Genomic DNA, 12,307 nt, shown 5'->3' on the forward strand with positions numbered 1-12,307 from the left:
CTTGTCCTAGTAGCTACTAAACATTTGGCAGCCAGAGCACATAAGGAAGTAACCAAATTCAAGCCAGATTAGCAACATACATAATGCATTTCTTGTTTGTGAAGTAATGAATCTACCTGTTTCTTTTTTTTTTTGATGCTATAACTTTTTAGTCAGCTCCAAATATACAGAAAATGAAAAAAATCTTTCCTTAGACTGTTTAAACATGTCTAATTCTGATATAAACAGTTAGGAAAGTCATAGAATGGCAAAATGGAAAGATCTATCAGACCAGAAGGGTAATATTGTAATTTGGGCAAAAGCATGATTTACATTTCAACTGTGAAATGTACAGATCTACATTTCAACTAACCTCAGTTTAATTTACTCTGAATTTATCTTAAAACGACAAGTGGCAGCCAAAAGCAACATGACTCAAGGTCATAAATTCTGCAAACAGAAGGAAAGTAAAAATTGACTGGATGTGTACAATAAAGCTTCATAGAGATTTCCAAATGTATTTCTCTTAATAGGCTCATAGATTAAAAAATCTCTAAGAATAAAAAAATAGCAGCACAACCTATGTAGTAGAAAATGTAATTTAAAACCCTTCCCAAATGTCTTTCTGGTAATTTGTCAAAGTTTCTTAACACTTAAGTTTCTTAACTTTAAGAGAAATGAAGGCTGGCCTAACCTAATGAAAGTAAAATCACAAATTGGTTATTTTATAGTCTTGTATCCTTGGAAAATTATAGTTTCAAAGTTTTCCTCTGAACAATGAATTATATACAAGACTATTTTTATATAAAATTGCTTTTACCAAAAGGTATTTTAATAACTGGTTAACCCTGCAGATATATTTTTATGTGCAAAAAAAAATAAGAAAAAGCTAGAAAGCTTAGACAGAAAGACAAGTTAAAAACTAATTACACAAATCAAAATTCAAAAGTTCCCCCCTCCCCCAAAAGAGGTATAGATAAGATGGTGAAGCACAGGACTAATCATTCAACCAATATTTATGAACCATGTACTCTTATCACAAATGCTATATACTAAGCATTAAAAATACAGCAGTAAATAAGAAATGGTATCTCTGCTCTCAGTGTCTAAGGCAGACTCTGAACAAGTAAACGTAAGCACAGTAAGTATTACAGAAAGGGAGGTCATAAAAACCATGGAAGGTGCCAACTGATTCTGTCCAAATGGATCAAGGAAAACTTAAAAGAAGTTGTTGATGTTTGAGTTGGGTTTTAAAAGACTGAGACGTTTTTTAATAAGCAGAGGAAGACCAAGAAACTACTGGGTCTAGCAAATACAAAGTAGTTACACTGGAGTGGAGGGGAAAAAACCAAACCAAACAGGATGAAATGGTAATATAAGGAAGTAGAACCAACAAACACACTACCATCAAAAGTTAGAATGGAAAAAGTGATATAAGAGTTTGCTGCTTATGTGGTTTAAAACTGAATGAAAGGGGAAGGGAAAGCCTAATAAAGAGTAAACAAGAGTTCTGTCCCTTTCTACAGCAAATTCTTTATCTGGACAATATGGGACACAGATAACCAATCTTTTTAAGCCATAGAAGAGTACCCTAAACCAGAAGCAGAGCTATTTAAAATGCAAAAATCATACAACAGAAGTTAGTTCATGGAACTATTCCCATTTCATTCTAAGACTGAGTAAAACCCATTGCTTCAAGAGTAAGAAAAATAAATCAGAGTTAGAACCCTAGGCTCACAGTGAATAGTTCTACCATAAAATGTATCACTAATTCAGGACTTAACCTTGAAACTACAACAGTATAACCAAAATCTCATCATTCCTCAGAACTTTCAAAGAAAAACTAATACTATTTAAACATCTGATCAGCTAAGATAAAGCATACTACCTATCTCACAGGTAGAACTAGGATAAATCAGAAACAGCTGTTCATAAGGAACATAATACTCCCTCCTTATAACATCTCTGTTCACTGGGAACCACATTACTCAGTAAAGGAGCAAAACATGGTCTTTTCATCCCAAAGATTTATACAAACTGTTGAACAGCTTTTGTGAAGCCCAACTTCTCTTCTTGATGAACCATCTAAGCCAACATAGCTATAGTCCATATTAGACCTACATTCATGAAAAAATTTATACTTAATTTTATACTCATATTTTAGTTACCAGTGATGTAAATAATCAGGGTTATGGCACCTATTACTTTTTGTGATTAAAAGCTGTGAATATGAGATCCTTCATCATGTGTGAATTTTCTTATTTGGGGTAAAATAATTAAATATCCGTAAATCCCAGGATGACTTCCCTGTGCTGTCCAATGTTTGTAGGCCTTCTGATACAACCACCATCTAATGGGATCTGTCAGGCTACAAACTAAAAAGTGGACAAGCAGTGTGAGAATAGTAACTGTGCAGTCCATCTGTACTGACACGGAATCCTGTTCATGAGATACTGTTAAGTGGAAAAAGTAGTTATTACAGAGTAATAACTTGTGACTTCATTTGTATAAAAAAAAAGTGTGAATATTTCAAGTGTGCTTAAAAAACGGGAAGATGCAAATTGCAAGATGAATAGTAGCTCCAAGTAGAACGATGAAGAGTTGAAGAGATGGGGGGGAAAGGGGACTTTGCATCCCAAATACACACACATATATAAAGGTTAATGCTTTGTGTATAAATTCTGTACCAAAAAAACCCACTTGAAAAAAAAAGTAACCAAAATAAGTTACCTAATGGCATCAGTCTGAGAAAAAAAATTACCTAACTTCAAGTACTTTGAGAACTCTCTAAGGCACATTTGCCCTCCAATAAGAAAGACAAGTGTTAGAAGTACTACTCACAAAATTACTAGCACAATACAACTCTGGTACTTCTTAGTCACCACTATTATATTAAAGATAACCATACATCCCTAGTTTATACTTATTTCCTTCCACATTATGTAATAGTAAATCTTAATATTCCCAACCATTGCCATTATTTATTGAGAACCTACCATATGTAAAGCGCAGTGCTGCAGCATACAAAGAAACTACCTGACATAAGGCTTTACAGACAAGTTGAAGAGAAAAGATGCTTTTATGTTAATATACAGGTAGTTCTGCATTTAAAAAGTGGCCGTCTTCCCCCCTCCAGCCTTATTATTTAATGCTGAAAGCTTTTTCAAATGTGAAATGTTTTTCATATTGGCTGATCGCTGACCCACAGGGGAAAAAAAATTATTATTTAGAGAGAAACCAAGGCCAATATGCAAGTACATTACAATAAAGTTTATAATAAGAACTACCTTAAATGATTTGACTGATAACAAATTGGAGTTCTGAATACCAATTATTTATTGAAAATATCTAAAATTTTACCTTTATATATTGACTTTAAATTTTAGCTCCTATTATCATCTTAAAATTTGTTATAGATCAAAGTTCTATAAATGGAATTTATAGTTCAAATTAAATGGAATATAATTTTCAGCACAAGTTATATTTATATAATAATAGTCTGCAATGAAATTACAGTATGATTTACTTGGGATACTTATATAAATACCCCGTAGAATATAGCCCAGGACAAAAGGTCTTAAACATTTAGGAAGACTTACCTCATCACAGTCTCCTTCAACCATAGCATATATAGCTTTCTTAACCAAGTTAGTACCTAGAATACAGAGCTGAGTATTAATGAAGTAAAAATGTAATTAGTTTCTTACAGATACCTAAATTATTTATGACTTACATTATATATTATAATATTTATAATTCTGAGAGGCCCAACAGAAACTATGCATAGCAATAAGTTTCCTTTTGAAAGACCTAGCTCCTGATATATATCCTTTTCTCAGAGGTAAATGCTAGTTTATTCCAAGAAAAAGGCAAGATACGGCCAGAACAACCCAGGAACTCCTTCAGCTGGCAAGAACTCACTGCGTGACCTCTAAACCAATCTTGCCAAAGACCATACAAGAACTGCTGTGACCCAAAGTGGGCCCAAGATACTGGGTTAGTTCCTACAAACCTTATAGTGTGGGCACTATAGTATGCCTGGGCACACCAGATGGTTTCAGTGCTGTGTCTATATTCTAGTTTAGAGCAGATATACTTAGTACATTAAAAGGAAAACAAATGCCAGATCTAATTTTAAGAGAAGGAATCCAAATTTTATAGGAACTCCCTTAAATTTTCAAATCATGTACACAAGCAAGCACCCATTATATGGGCCATACAAAACATGTTCAAGGGCCAAGATGCAATCCTCAAGGCACTGGCTTCTGCCCTCTGAAGTAGCCAGACAATTTGCCTATCATTTGCCATGAATCCTTATCAGCTCTTGTTAATACATCAAAGACGCAAACTTGGCTTATACAATAAGCCCAATTCATTAAAAATCTTAGTGGCAAACTGTAACACTGTAAGAAAAGTTGGTTAAACCTATTATGTATTAAGTAAACCTAATCATAATGACATCTCAGGCTGTGCAAACCAGTCTTAAATTGAACAGAGCCACTCATATAGTGGCTCAGAGGTTAAAGTGTCTGCCTGCAATGTGGGAGACCTGGGTTCAATCCCTGGGTAGGGAAGATCCCTGGAGAAGGAAAAGGCAACCCACTCCAGTATCCTTGCCTGGAGAATCCCATGGACGGAGGAGCCTGGTGGGCTACAATCCACAGGGTCGCAAAGAGTCAGACACGACTGAGCGACTTCACTTTCACTCATAAGCAGCTTAAAAAAACAAAACTGTCAGTGACAAAGGTACTAGTAATTACATACTGGTGGTTCAGTGGTAAAGAATCTGCCTGCAATGCAGGAGATCTGGGTTCAATCCCTGGGTGGGGAAGATCTCATGGATAAGGGAATGGCAACCCACTCCAGTATTCTTGTCTGGAGAATGCCATGGACAGAGGAGCCTGGCAGGCTACAGTCCATGGGATTGCAAAGAGTTGAAATTACTGAAGCAACTTAGCATGCACGCACAGGCATCAAATCTTATTTCATGAATGCTTACTTAGCTTCAGAACATTTCAGAATTTGCCATGGTAAGACAAGCGCTTGTCCACCTGCTCCTACATTTTTGAACAAAGTCAGTAGGTCTGAGACTCTAGGACAGTGGTTCTTAAGTGGCTGACAACATAGACACCTGGGGAAATTTCAGCCCTACTTCTAACAGGACAAACAAGATTCTTAAGGGAAGGGGCCTAAGCATTTGTTTGTAAACCACCCAGATGATTCTAATGACCATTATAAACCATGAGTATAAGATTAACTGAAAATACCAGGAAAGGTAGCCCAGGAAGTTTGGGAATAGCAGTAATAAACAATTCTGCTTTCTTCTGGACCTCCCCGAATTGCTAATATAATGTCTGGTGATTAGTACGAAATAATGGTAATTTCTCCATAATGTTGCCTTGATTGAAGACCGTTGAACCCATAACCCAAGTACAGACTTAAGCACTGTTATCAAGCACCCTAATAATGCTATTAATAACTGTAGAACTCAATACAATACAGTTTGAATGTGACCAAAAAAATGTTTGGAGGTGAAAACTGATCACCTAGTAATTGTTAGAAAGATAATCTCTCAAAATAATTAAACAGTAATAAAGGAAACAATTCATTTTAAAAACATTTTGAAAATATTTTGAAACAAAAGCAATCAATAGTCTTCTCTCAGCTTCATGCTCATTTCTACATACTATTTACATTTAAGTCATCTGCTTCTTAAAAAAATGAAAATAATTTAGGCATTCTTTTTTTGACATAATATTTTTCTTACCAATGCCATTTCTCCTGTATTTGGAATCCACGGCTAACATGGCTATATAACCTCTGCGGAACATCTTTTTGTGCATATCCAACTTGCAAACGATGGCACCTACACACTCCTCCCCTACCATGGCCTTAAAAATAAACAAACAGTTACAAAGAATACATTGCCATTAAGTACTGCACAATTACCCAGGAAAAGAGCAACCAACCACTGGTCAGTGTTTTTGGAGGAGGAAGAAATAATGAGAATTTTAGCGACAGCAACCACAGAAATTTCAGAAATCTAAATCCCAGAACTCCTTCAAATGTTCTAGTTTCAAAATCTTTCTACATTCTTTACAACATGAATTTCTTACACTCATTATTAAAGCCTATCATTATATAGGGTGAATATAAATTTCCACATGATAAACATTCAAGTACTTTATAAGAGGCACTTATAGTCAGTTGCAATAAAGACCTATATGTTTAAGATTTGAGAAAGAGGAGACCTGAAAATAATTTTTTTAAGAAAAAGTCTTTTCATTAGATATTATAGTGTGAAACTTATCAACAAATTTATACAACAAATTTATATTTAATCATGATGAAGTTTTAGCAAAGGACAGATAGAAGGCATTCATACCTGAATAGAAGAGTTAGATTTTGATTAGGAAAATAAAAAACCTAAAAGATTTTCAGAAAAAGGATTGTTTTTAAGGTATTCCCCTAGATCCTACTCAGCAGTTTTGTTATTGAGGGACTATAAAAACTAGATATATGATGGTCTCATTTTTAGGACTCTCCTGACAGTGTGAGTCATTACCGTAAAGCTCATAGAATATCTGAAACTCAAAGTTTCATATTAAAGTAAAAGCTTAATTTTTACAGAGCTTCCTATTTCAATAAAAATGTACAGTCTTCCAGACAGAGATTATATATTAAATAAAAGCTAATCAGCCTCCATTCTCACTAAAAGTGCCAGTATCACCAATGAAAACATGCTTTTCCAGCATTCCATCCCTGACAAGAAGTTCCAGTTAAATACTATATTTTGGTAAATGTAAAAGGGCAACAGATCCAATTGTTTAATATGTCAGATAGAAATACTGTGCTAATATAAATAGCCCTCGTTTTAATAAAAAATGAAAGTTTCAAATCATCTCTAAATAAAATTAATTTTTCAGAAATGATTGCAACAACAAAAACCAGGAATGGGTTAAAAAAAAAATCAATAAGCAAAGCCCAACATATACTTAATACTTCTTTTATCTTGAATTTGTTATGACTTGTTTTTAGTTCATCATTCTGTAAATTGATTAAAAAGCCTTTTCTCCAACTGCGGAGAAATCTTTAGGCAAGATAATTCTAATCCATTTCACGCAAGCCTAAACTAGATCAGAAAAATTCTTTTGAAGGGGTATCAATTTTATTTATTTAATTGAAGTAGTTGATTTATTTTAATTGCAGCTGATTTACTTTGAAAGAATATTAAATTCAACAATTCACATTAATTCATTTCTGTTTTATCAACACAATCCAAAATTACTTGGGGCCAGTAAACCTCTAAAATTGTTATTGCTATTTTTATTCATGATAAATCAATTTGGCTCTTTCAAAATTCTTTTGGAAAATAAAACTTTTTTCTGTACTAAATACTGAAATATATACAAAAGTTGCCTGTTTGAACAGCATTTTCTGACTTGGATAAAACTTACTTCAAATATATGTGTGTGTGGTGTCTGTCTGTATATGTCAGAGATGAGATGGTACATTAAAGAAAATTTGGCCTGACCTCATAAGCTAGGGGAAATGGAAATCTACACAAATCTATGATACAAAATTGTAGGACACTTAGATTTCACAGTTAATAAACCATTCAAAAGAGGAAAAATTAAAACCACTAGCACACAACTAGACAATACTTTCAAACTGGATAGCCATTTCAAACAAATCTTCTTTGTCCTCTGACCAAGAAAGTAACTAGCAAAGTATCTATCATATGAGTTCACTCTTGGGCTAGGTTGATTTCTTACGAATCAAGAATCTGAAGGGAAAAAAAATCAAACTGTAAACATCATTTAAAAATAAAAGTCCAATATATGATACATAGTTACTAATAAGATGTTGGTACTGAGGAAAGTTAATGCTGTCTTTTCTCCTGACAAACTGTTGATGAATATACACACAAAAATCAATAAACTGCATGTCAATTTTTCCAGAAAAAAAGCTTTGTATCTACATTTGAAACTCTTGCTATTAAAATGTGTTCATTTTTTTCAAGGATGAGAACTGAAAAAATTCCAGGCAAGATTAAAATTTAACTCTAAAACGTCAAATGCTTATCAATCTATGGAACTTGAAAAACATAAGTTGTGTGAAATAGATTCCCAAATTCCAGAATACCACAAACAGCAAAATAGAAGAAGCTGGAAACTTAAATTTAGAACAAATAACAGAAGTACTATAGAATACCACTGGTAAGAAGTTCAAAAAGGCACCAACAACTGAAAATACCATGAACTCAAAAGAGAGGTAAATTAGCTAAGAAAAGAGAAAATGATAGTGCCTCCTATTTGTACAGTACCATACTTTCACGTTATAATTATTGGGAAAATCATTAAAAACCATCATTTTTGTTAGTCAAATATGGTAAAGGATTGGTGATTTTCTAAGGAACAACCTTACATACTCCATTTGATCCACTGCAGGTTACTTAAGGAAACCAGGAATATTCTGGAGACTTCTAGTCTCTTGAGATTGATGTTCGCAAGGACAACTATTCCTTGGCGAAGCATAACTTAGGACACAGGATCTTGGCTGAATTAGTCAAAAGAGTGTGTCATTTCTCAAGTTCTTAGCTGTTTTCATTATGAGAGGCCAGGAGACCTGGGTTCCAGCTTTATATCTCTGGACACAAACTATCTGGAGACTTGAACATTTCAAGTCTCTCTGGTCTTTCATTTTTTTCATTAAAAAAAAAAAAAAAAAAAGAGGCTGAACTTAGATTATATCTGGGATCCTTTATAGTTTTTAAATGGTATGACTTGAAATAAACATACATTTATACTTGTTTTAAGTTAGTTCTCATGAGAAATTAAAAAATTTTTAATTCCAATATAAAGGCCCCAGTTCCAAATGGTCTGACTGTTTAATCATTGCTTTATGTTCAATACTCCAGTTTCACACTTGCATTAGTAAATCTTACAGGTCAACTACTGTGTATATCACTATTTCTACATAGTCAGAATTTAATGTTAAACAAATTAGCTATTAAGGGTTAAAGTTCAATTAGCTGGTGAACTGGGAGGAGTGTATGTATAATCAAACTAAAGTTTACTAACATTCAGTTTATCAGTCTAAAATGGCAGACAAGTTGAGGTAATACCAGAACTCAAAAGTTGACTATCACACATACACAACTATCTTCTGGAATTAACAAAAATACACACACACACCATTTCAATTTAAAGTGTGACTAAACTGTATGCTTTTGTGAGTTAATTACAATCAATCTACAATCTTTAGCACTTATAATGGGATTTGATAATGACATTTATGATGTTATGAAAACCATTTTCCCATATTCATTGACACAGACATGCCTTAGAACTTCTACTTTGATGCAACAGTTAGAATCCTGTACGAGTAGCTTTGTAGAATATAAAATAGCTCCCAGCTTAAACAAACATACTAAACTGAAATTTAGCGAAGTGAATGCAGAAAACAGCACAACTACCATTACAACAATACAGAGGTTACATTTTCAGATTACCACCAAGCTACGGAATCAAAAAGACAGATTTCTAAAGTGTGGTCAGAGCATTTTACAAGGAATTAACAAGTGAAAGTAAGTCAATTCTAAACAATAAATAATGGTAGTGGCTTTTCCCTTCACATATCATAAAACACTCATTAAAAGCATGTTGCCTTTCTTCAATAAAATTCAATGGAAACAACATGCTGTGAGCACATGATACAAAGCACATACCTGTAGTCGATATTTAGGTGAAAGATTTCATACAGACTGAAATTGGTCAATATTATTGGGAAACTATTGGTACTACCAGTACTATGTAAGTTAAAATACATATACATATTCAGCTTGTTTGGTAAGCCAATTCTTTCTTACTCAGATGTAAGTAAAAAATTTGTCAATTATATTTCACACAAGCCAGCATTAGTACTAGCATTTAGACATACTTGTGACCAACTTCTTAAAAAAAAAATTATAGATTAGTAACAATTTCACACTTAGTTTCCTACACTCCCGAAAAGGGTATTTTGCTCAAGTTTCAGGAGTCTTTTTCAACCACCAGAAGTGTTAGTATCGCCTTCTGCAACTCTGCACCAGAAAGCAGGCTGGCTACAACTGCTAATTGTCCTGTTGAAGTAAAAGGAAACAATCTCCATAATTACGGAATATGCTTGTAAGATTTAATTCTCCAATGTGGCCACAGCAAGTTTACCGACAATCATGTTCACCAAAACATGTTTATGCATACACTCTTCCCTGATTATGGCTGTAATTGAGAGATTAATAATGCCTGTATCTGAACAGAACCATGCGCAAATTAAATGATTGCAAAGTGCTTTGAGGATGAGGGAGGATAATTAAAGACGGTTAAACATGATGATAAGCTAGTGTAAACAGGATACGAGACCCCCAACATGCATCATACTAGCTTACTGCATTTACATCAGTATCAAGTTGACCCGGATCACCAAGTCTTACCTTTCATACGGTTTCATTAAATACGTAGGAGCGTATACACGCACTTTGCATCATGTATCATACTATGAAATGCAGAATACATACATTGACATTCCAGCCCTCACACTCCGTGCCCCGCACGGCCTTGATCTCTGCCGGGTTCACCCGTTTTTCATTCCATCCACTTACCAAGAAGCACAGCTGTGGCCAGTTGTGGATAAAATATCTATAGGTATATATGGAGTAGGGTTCAGACAGATCTTTGGTGATCAGTCTCATGATATCGGGCATTTGTAGCTCGGATTCATATCGGACGTAACGTATCGTCCGATCCTCCCCCGGCTCAACCTCCCGGCCTGAGGGGCTCCTTAAACTGCAGCCTGCGGTCAGGGATGAAGCCAGCAGCCGCACCTGCTCGTCTTCCTCCTCCTCCTCCTGCTCCGCGCCCTCCGCCAGTCCATTGCGGGCCGCCGCGGGATCGCTCGCCGCCGCTGCCTCTGCCGGGCTGGGGAGCGCAGTTCTTGCATTACTGGGGAGGCAGTGAGGGGGGCTCTCGCCCGAGTGTATCCCGGCTCCTTTTGTTGCAGTCGCTCTGGGGCCCCCGTCGGGGGTGGCCGCGATCGTGGCCGCCTCGGCCGAGCTCAAAACCTTGCTCTTGAGGGAGGAGGCGGCCGCCCGGAGGTGCCGCAGTTCGGGGTTGATCAATCCGTTGAGCTGCAGCTGCTCCTGCGGCGGCGGAGGGCAGCGGAGGCACGGATGCCCCTTGGCCGCCGCCTCGCCGCCCGCCGGGCTCCCGCCGCAGCCGCCGCCTTCGTGCTCCTCGTCGTCCTCCTCGTCCTCGCTGCAGCAGGCGAGGGCGGCCCCCGCCGAGAAAGGACAGTGGGGCTCGGCCGCCGCCGAGGCCGGAGGTGCTGGTGGTGGGAGGAGGCTGCTAGGCCCAGGCGGTACCTCCGCCATCCTAGAGGCGACACAGACCGAGAGGAGGGGCCATGAGACCCGGGGGACGAGCGCGGAGCAGAGGAAGCCGAGGGCAGGGGGCGGCGGGAGGGGGGGGGGGGGGGAAACAAAGGCAGAAACCGTCCCTAACAGAGCTGGCCCCCCAGTTACGCGCCACCCCCCGCCCGTCTCTTCAGCGCCGCCCAGCTGCTCAGCCGGCCACCGTCCCCGTCCGCCCGCGCCCAGCCGCCAGCCCTGTCACCCGCGGCCCCTCCCCGTCCCCTCCGCGCGGCTCACCCCGCACAGGTCCCCGCCGCCACTGCCGCCACTCCTCTTCCCCCTCAGCCGCCGCCGCCTCCCTCGCCGCCGCGGCTGCCTCCGCCGCCGCCGCCAAGGCTCACCCTCAGCCGCCGTCGCCGTAAAGCGCCTCGGCTGTTACCCCGGGTAAAGTTTCCTGGGCCTGGCTTTACGACACTTCCCCGCCTGCCGGCTGCCGGGCCGAGGGAAGGGGGCGTGGAGGGAGGTGACCTGTGAAGGGGAGGGGCGAAGGTGTCTCCCGCGGCCCCGTGGCGGCTGCGTGCTGGTGGGTGGGGCTGTAGGGCAGGGAAGTTGCAGAGGGCTTGGGAGTCACCAGCCCTTAACCCACTATCTTCGGCCTGGCGGGCTGCTCGGCCCTCCGACCTTGCAGCTCGGAGCCCGGGAAGGATGGGCCAGACAGGCGCTCCCACGAAGCTGCCGCAAAGCCCGCCCGCTCTGGGCCTGCTCCCCCGGCCTTGGACCAGTCTCCTAAAAATGCTTTTCCTCAGCTGTACTACGTTTAACCTTTGCTCTGACCGGGGGTAGGGGGAAGGTTACCCGTGTCCCTTAAAAATGGAGCAATCAGGAGAGGAAAAATCCCCGAAAAGGAGAGAAAGTTTAAAAGTTTAAACTGTGAAAAAT

General features: G+C 38.6%; 1 protein-coding gene across 2 annotated transcripts in view; it reads right to left on the bottom strand.

Annotated features, from left to right (window-relative positions):
- The window catches only part of NAA30 (N-alpha-acetyltransferase 30, NatC catalytic subunit), a 28,726-nt gene extending 16,907 nt beyond the window's left edge, over positions 1 to 11,819 (bottom strand). For both annotated transcript variants that reach the window (XM_061156969.1, XM_061156968.1), the window contains exons 1-4: positions 11,666 to 11,819; positions 10,622 to 11,390; positions 5,747 to 5,870; positions 3,579 to 3,634 (exon numbers count right to left, since the gene is read on the bottom strand). In XM_061156969.1, the coding sequence (XP_061012952.1) occupies positions 3,579 to 3,634; positions 5,747 to 5,870; positions 10,622 to 11,389 (948 nt within the window). In that variant the 5' untranslated portion in view covers position 11,390; positions 11,666 to 11,819. The remainder of the gene's footprint in view (positions 1 to 3,578; positions 3,635 to 5,746; positions 5,871 to 10,621; positions 11,391 to 11,665) is intronic.
- Between the last annotated feature and the right edge of the window lie 488 nt (positions 11,820 to 12,307).

The sequence above is a fragment of the Dama dama genome, chromosome 12, assembly GCF_033118175.1.
Source record: "Dama dama isolate Ldn47 chromosome 12, ASM3311817v1, whole genome shotgun sequence".
In the NCBI taxonomy this organism is placed as follows: domain Eukaryota; kingdom Metazoa; phylum Chordata; class Mammalia; order Artiodactyla; family Cervidae; genus Dama; species Dama dama.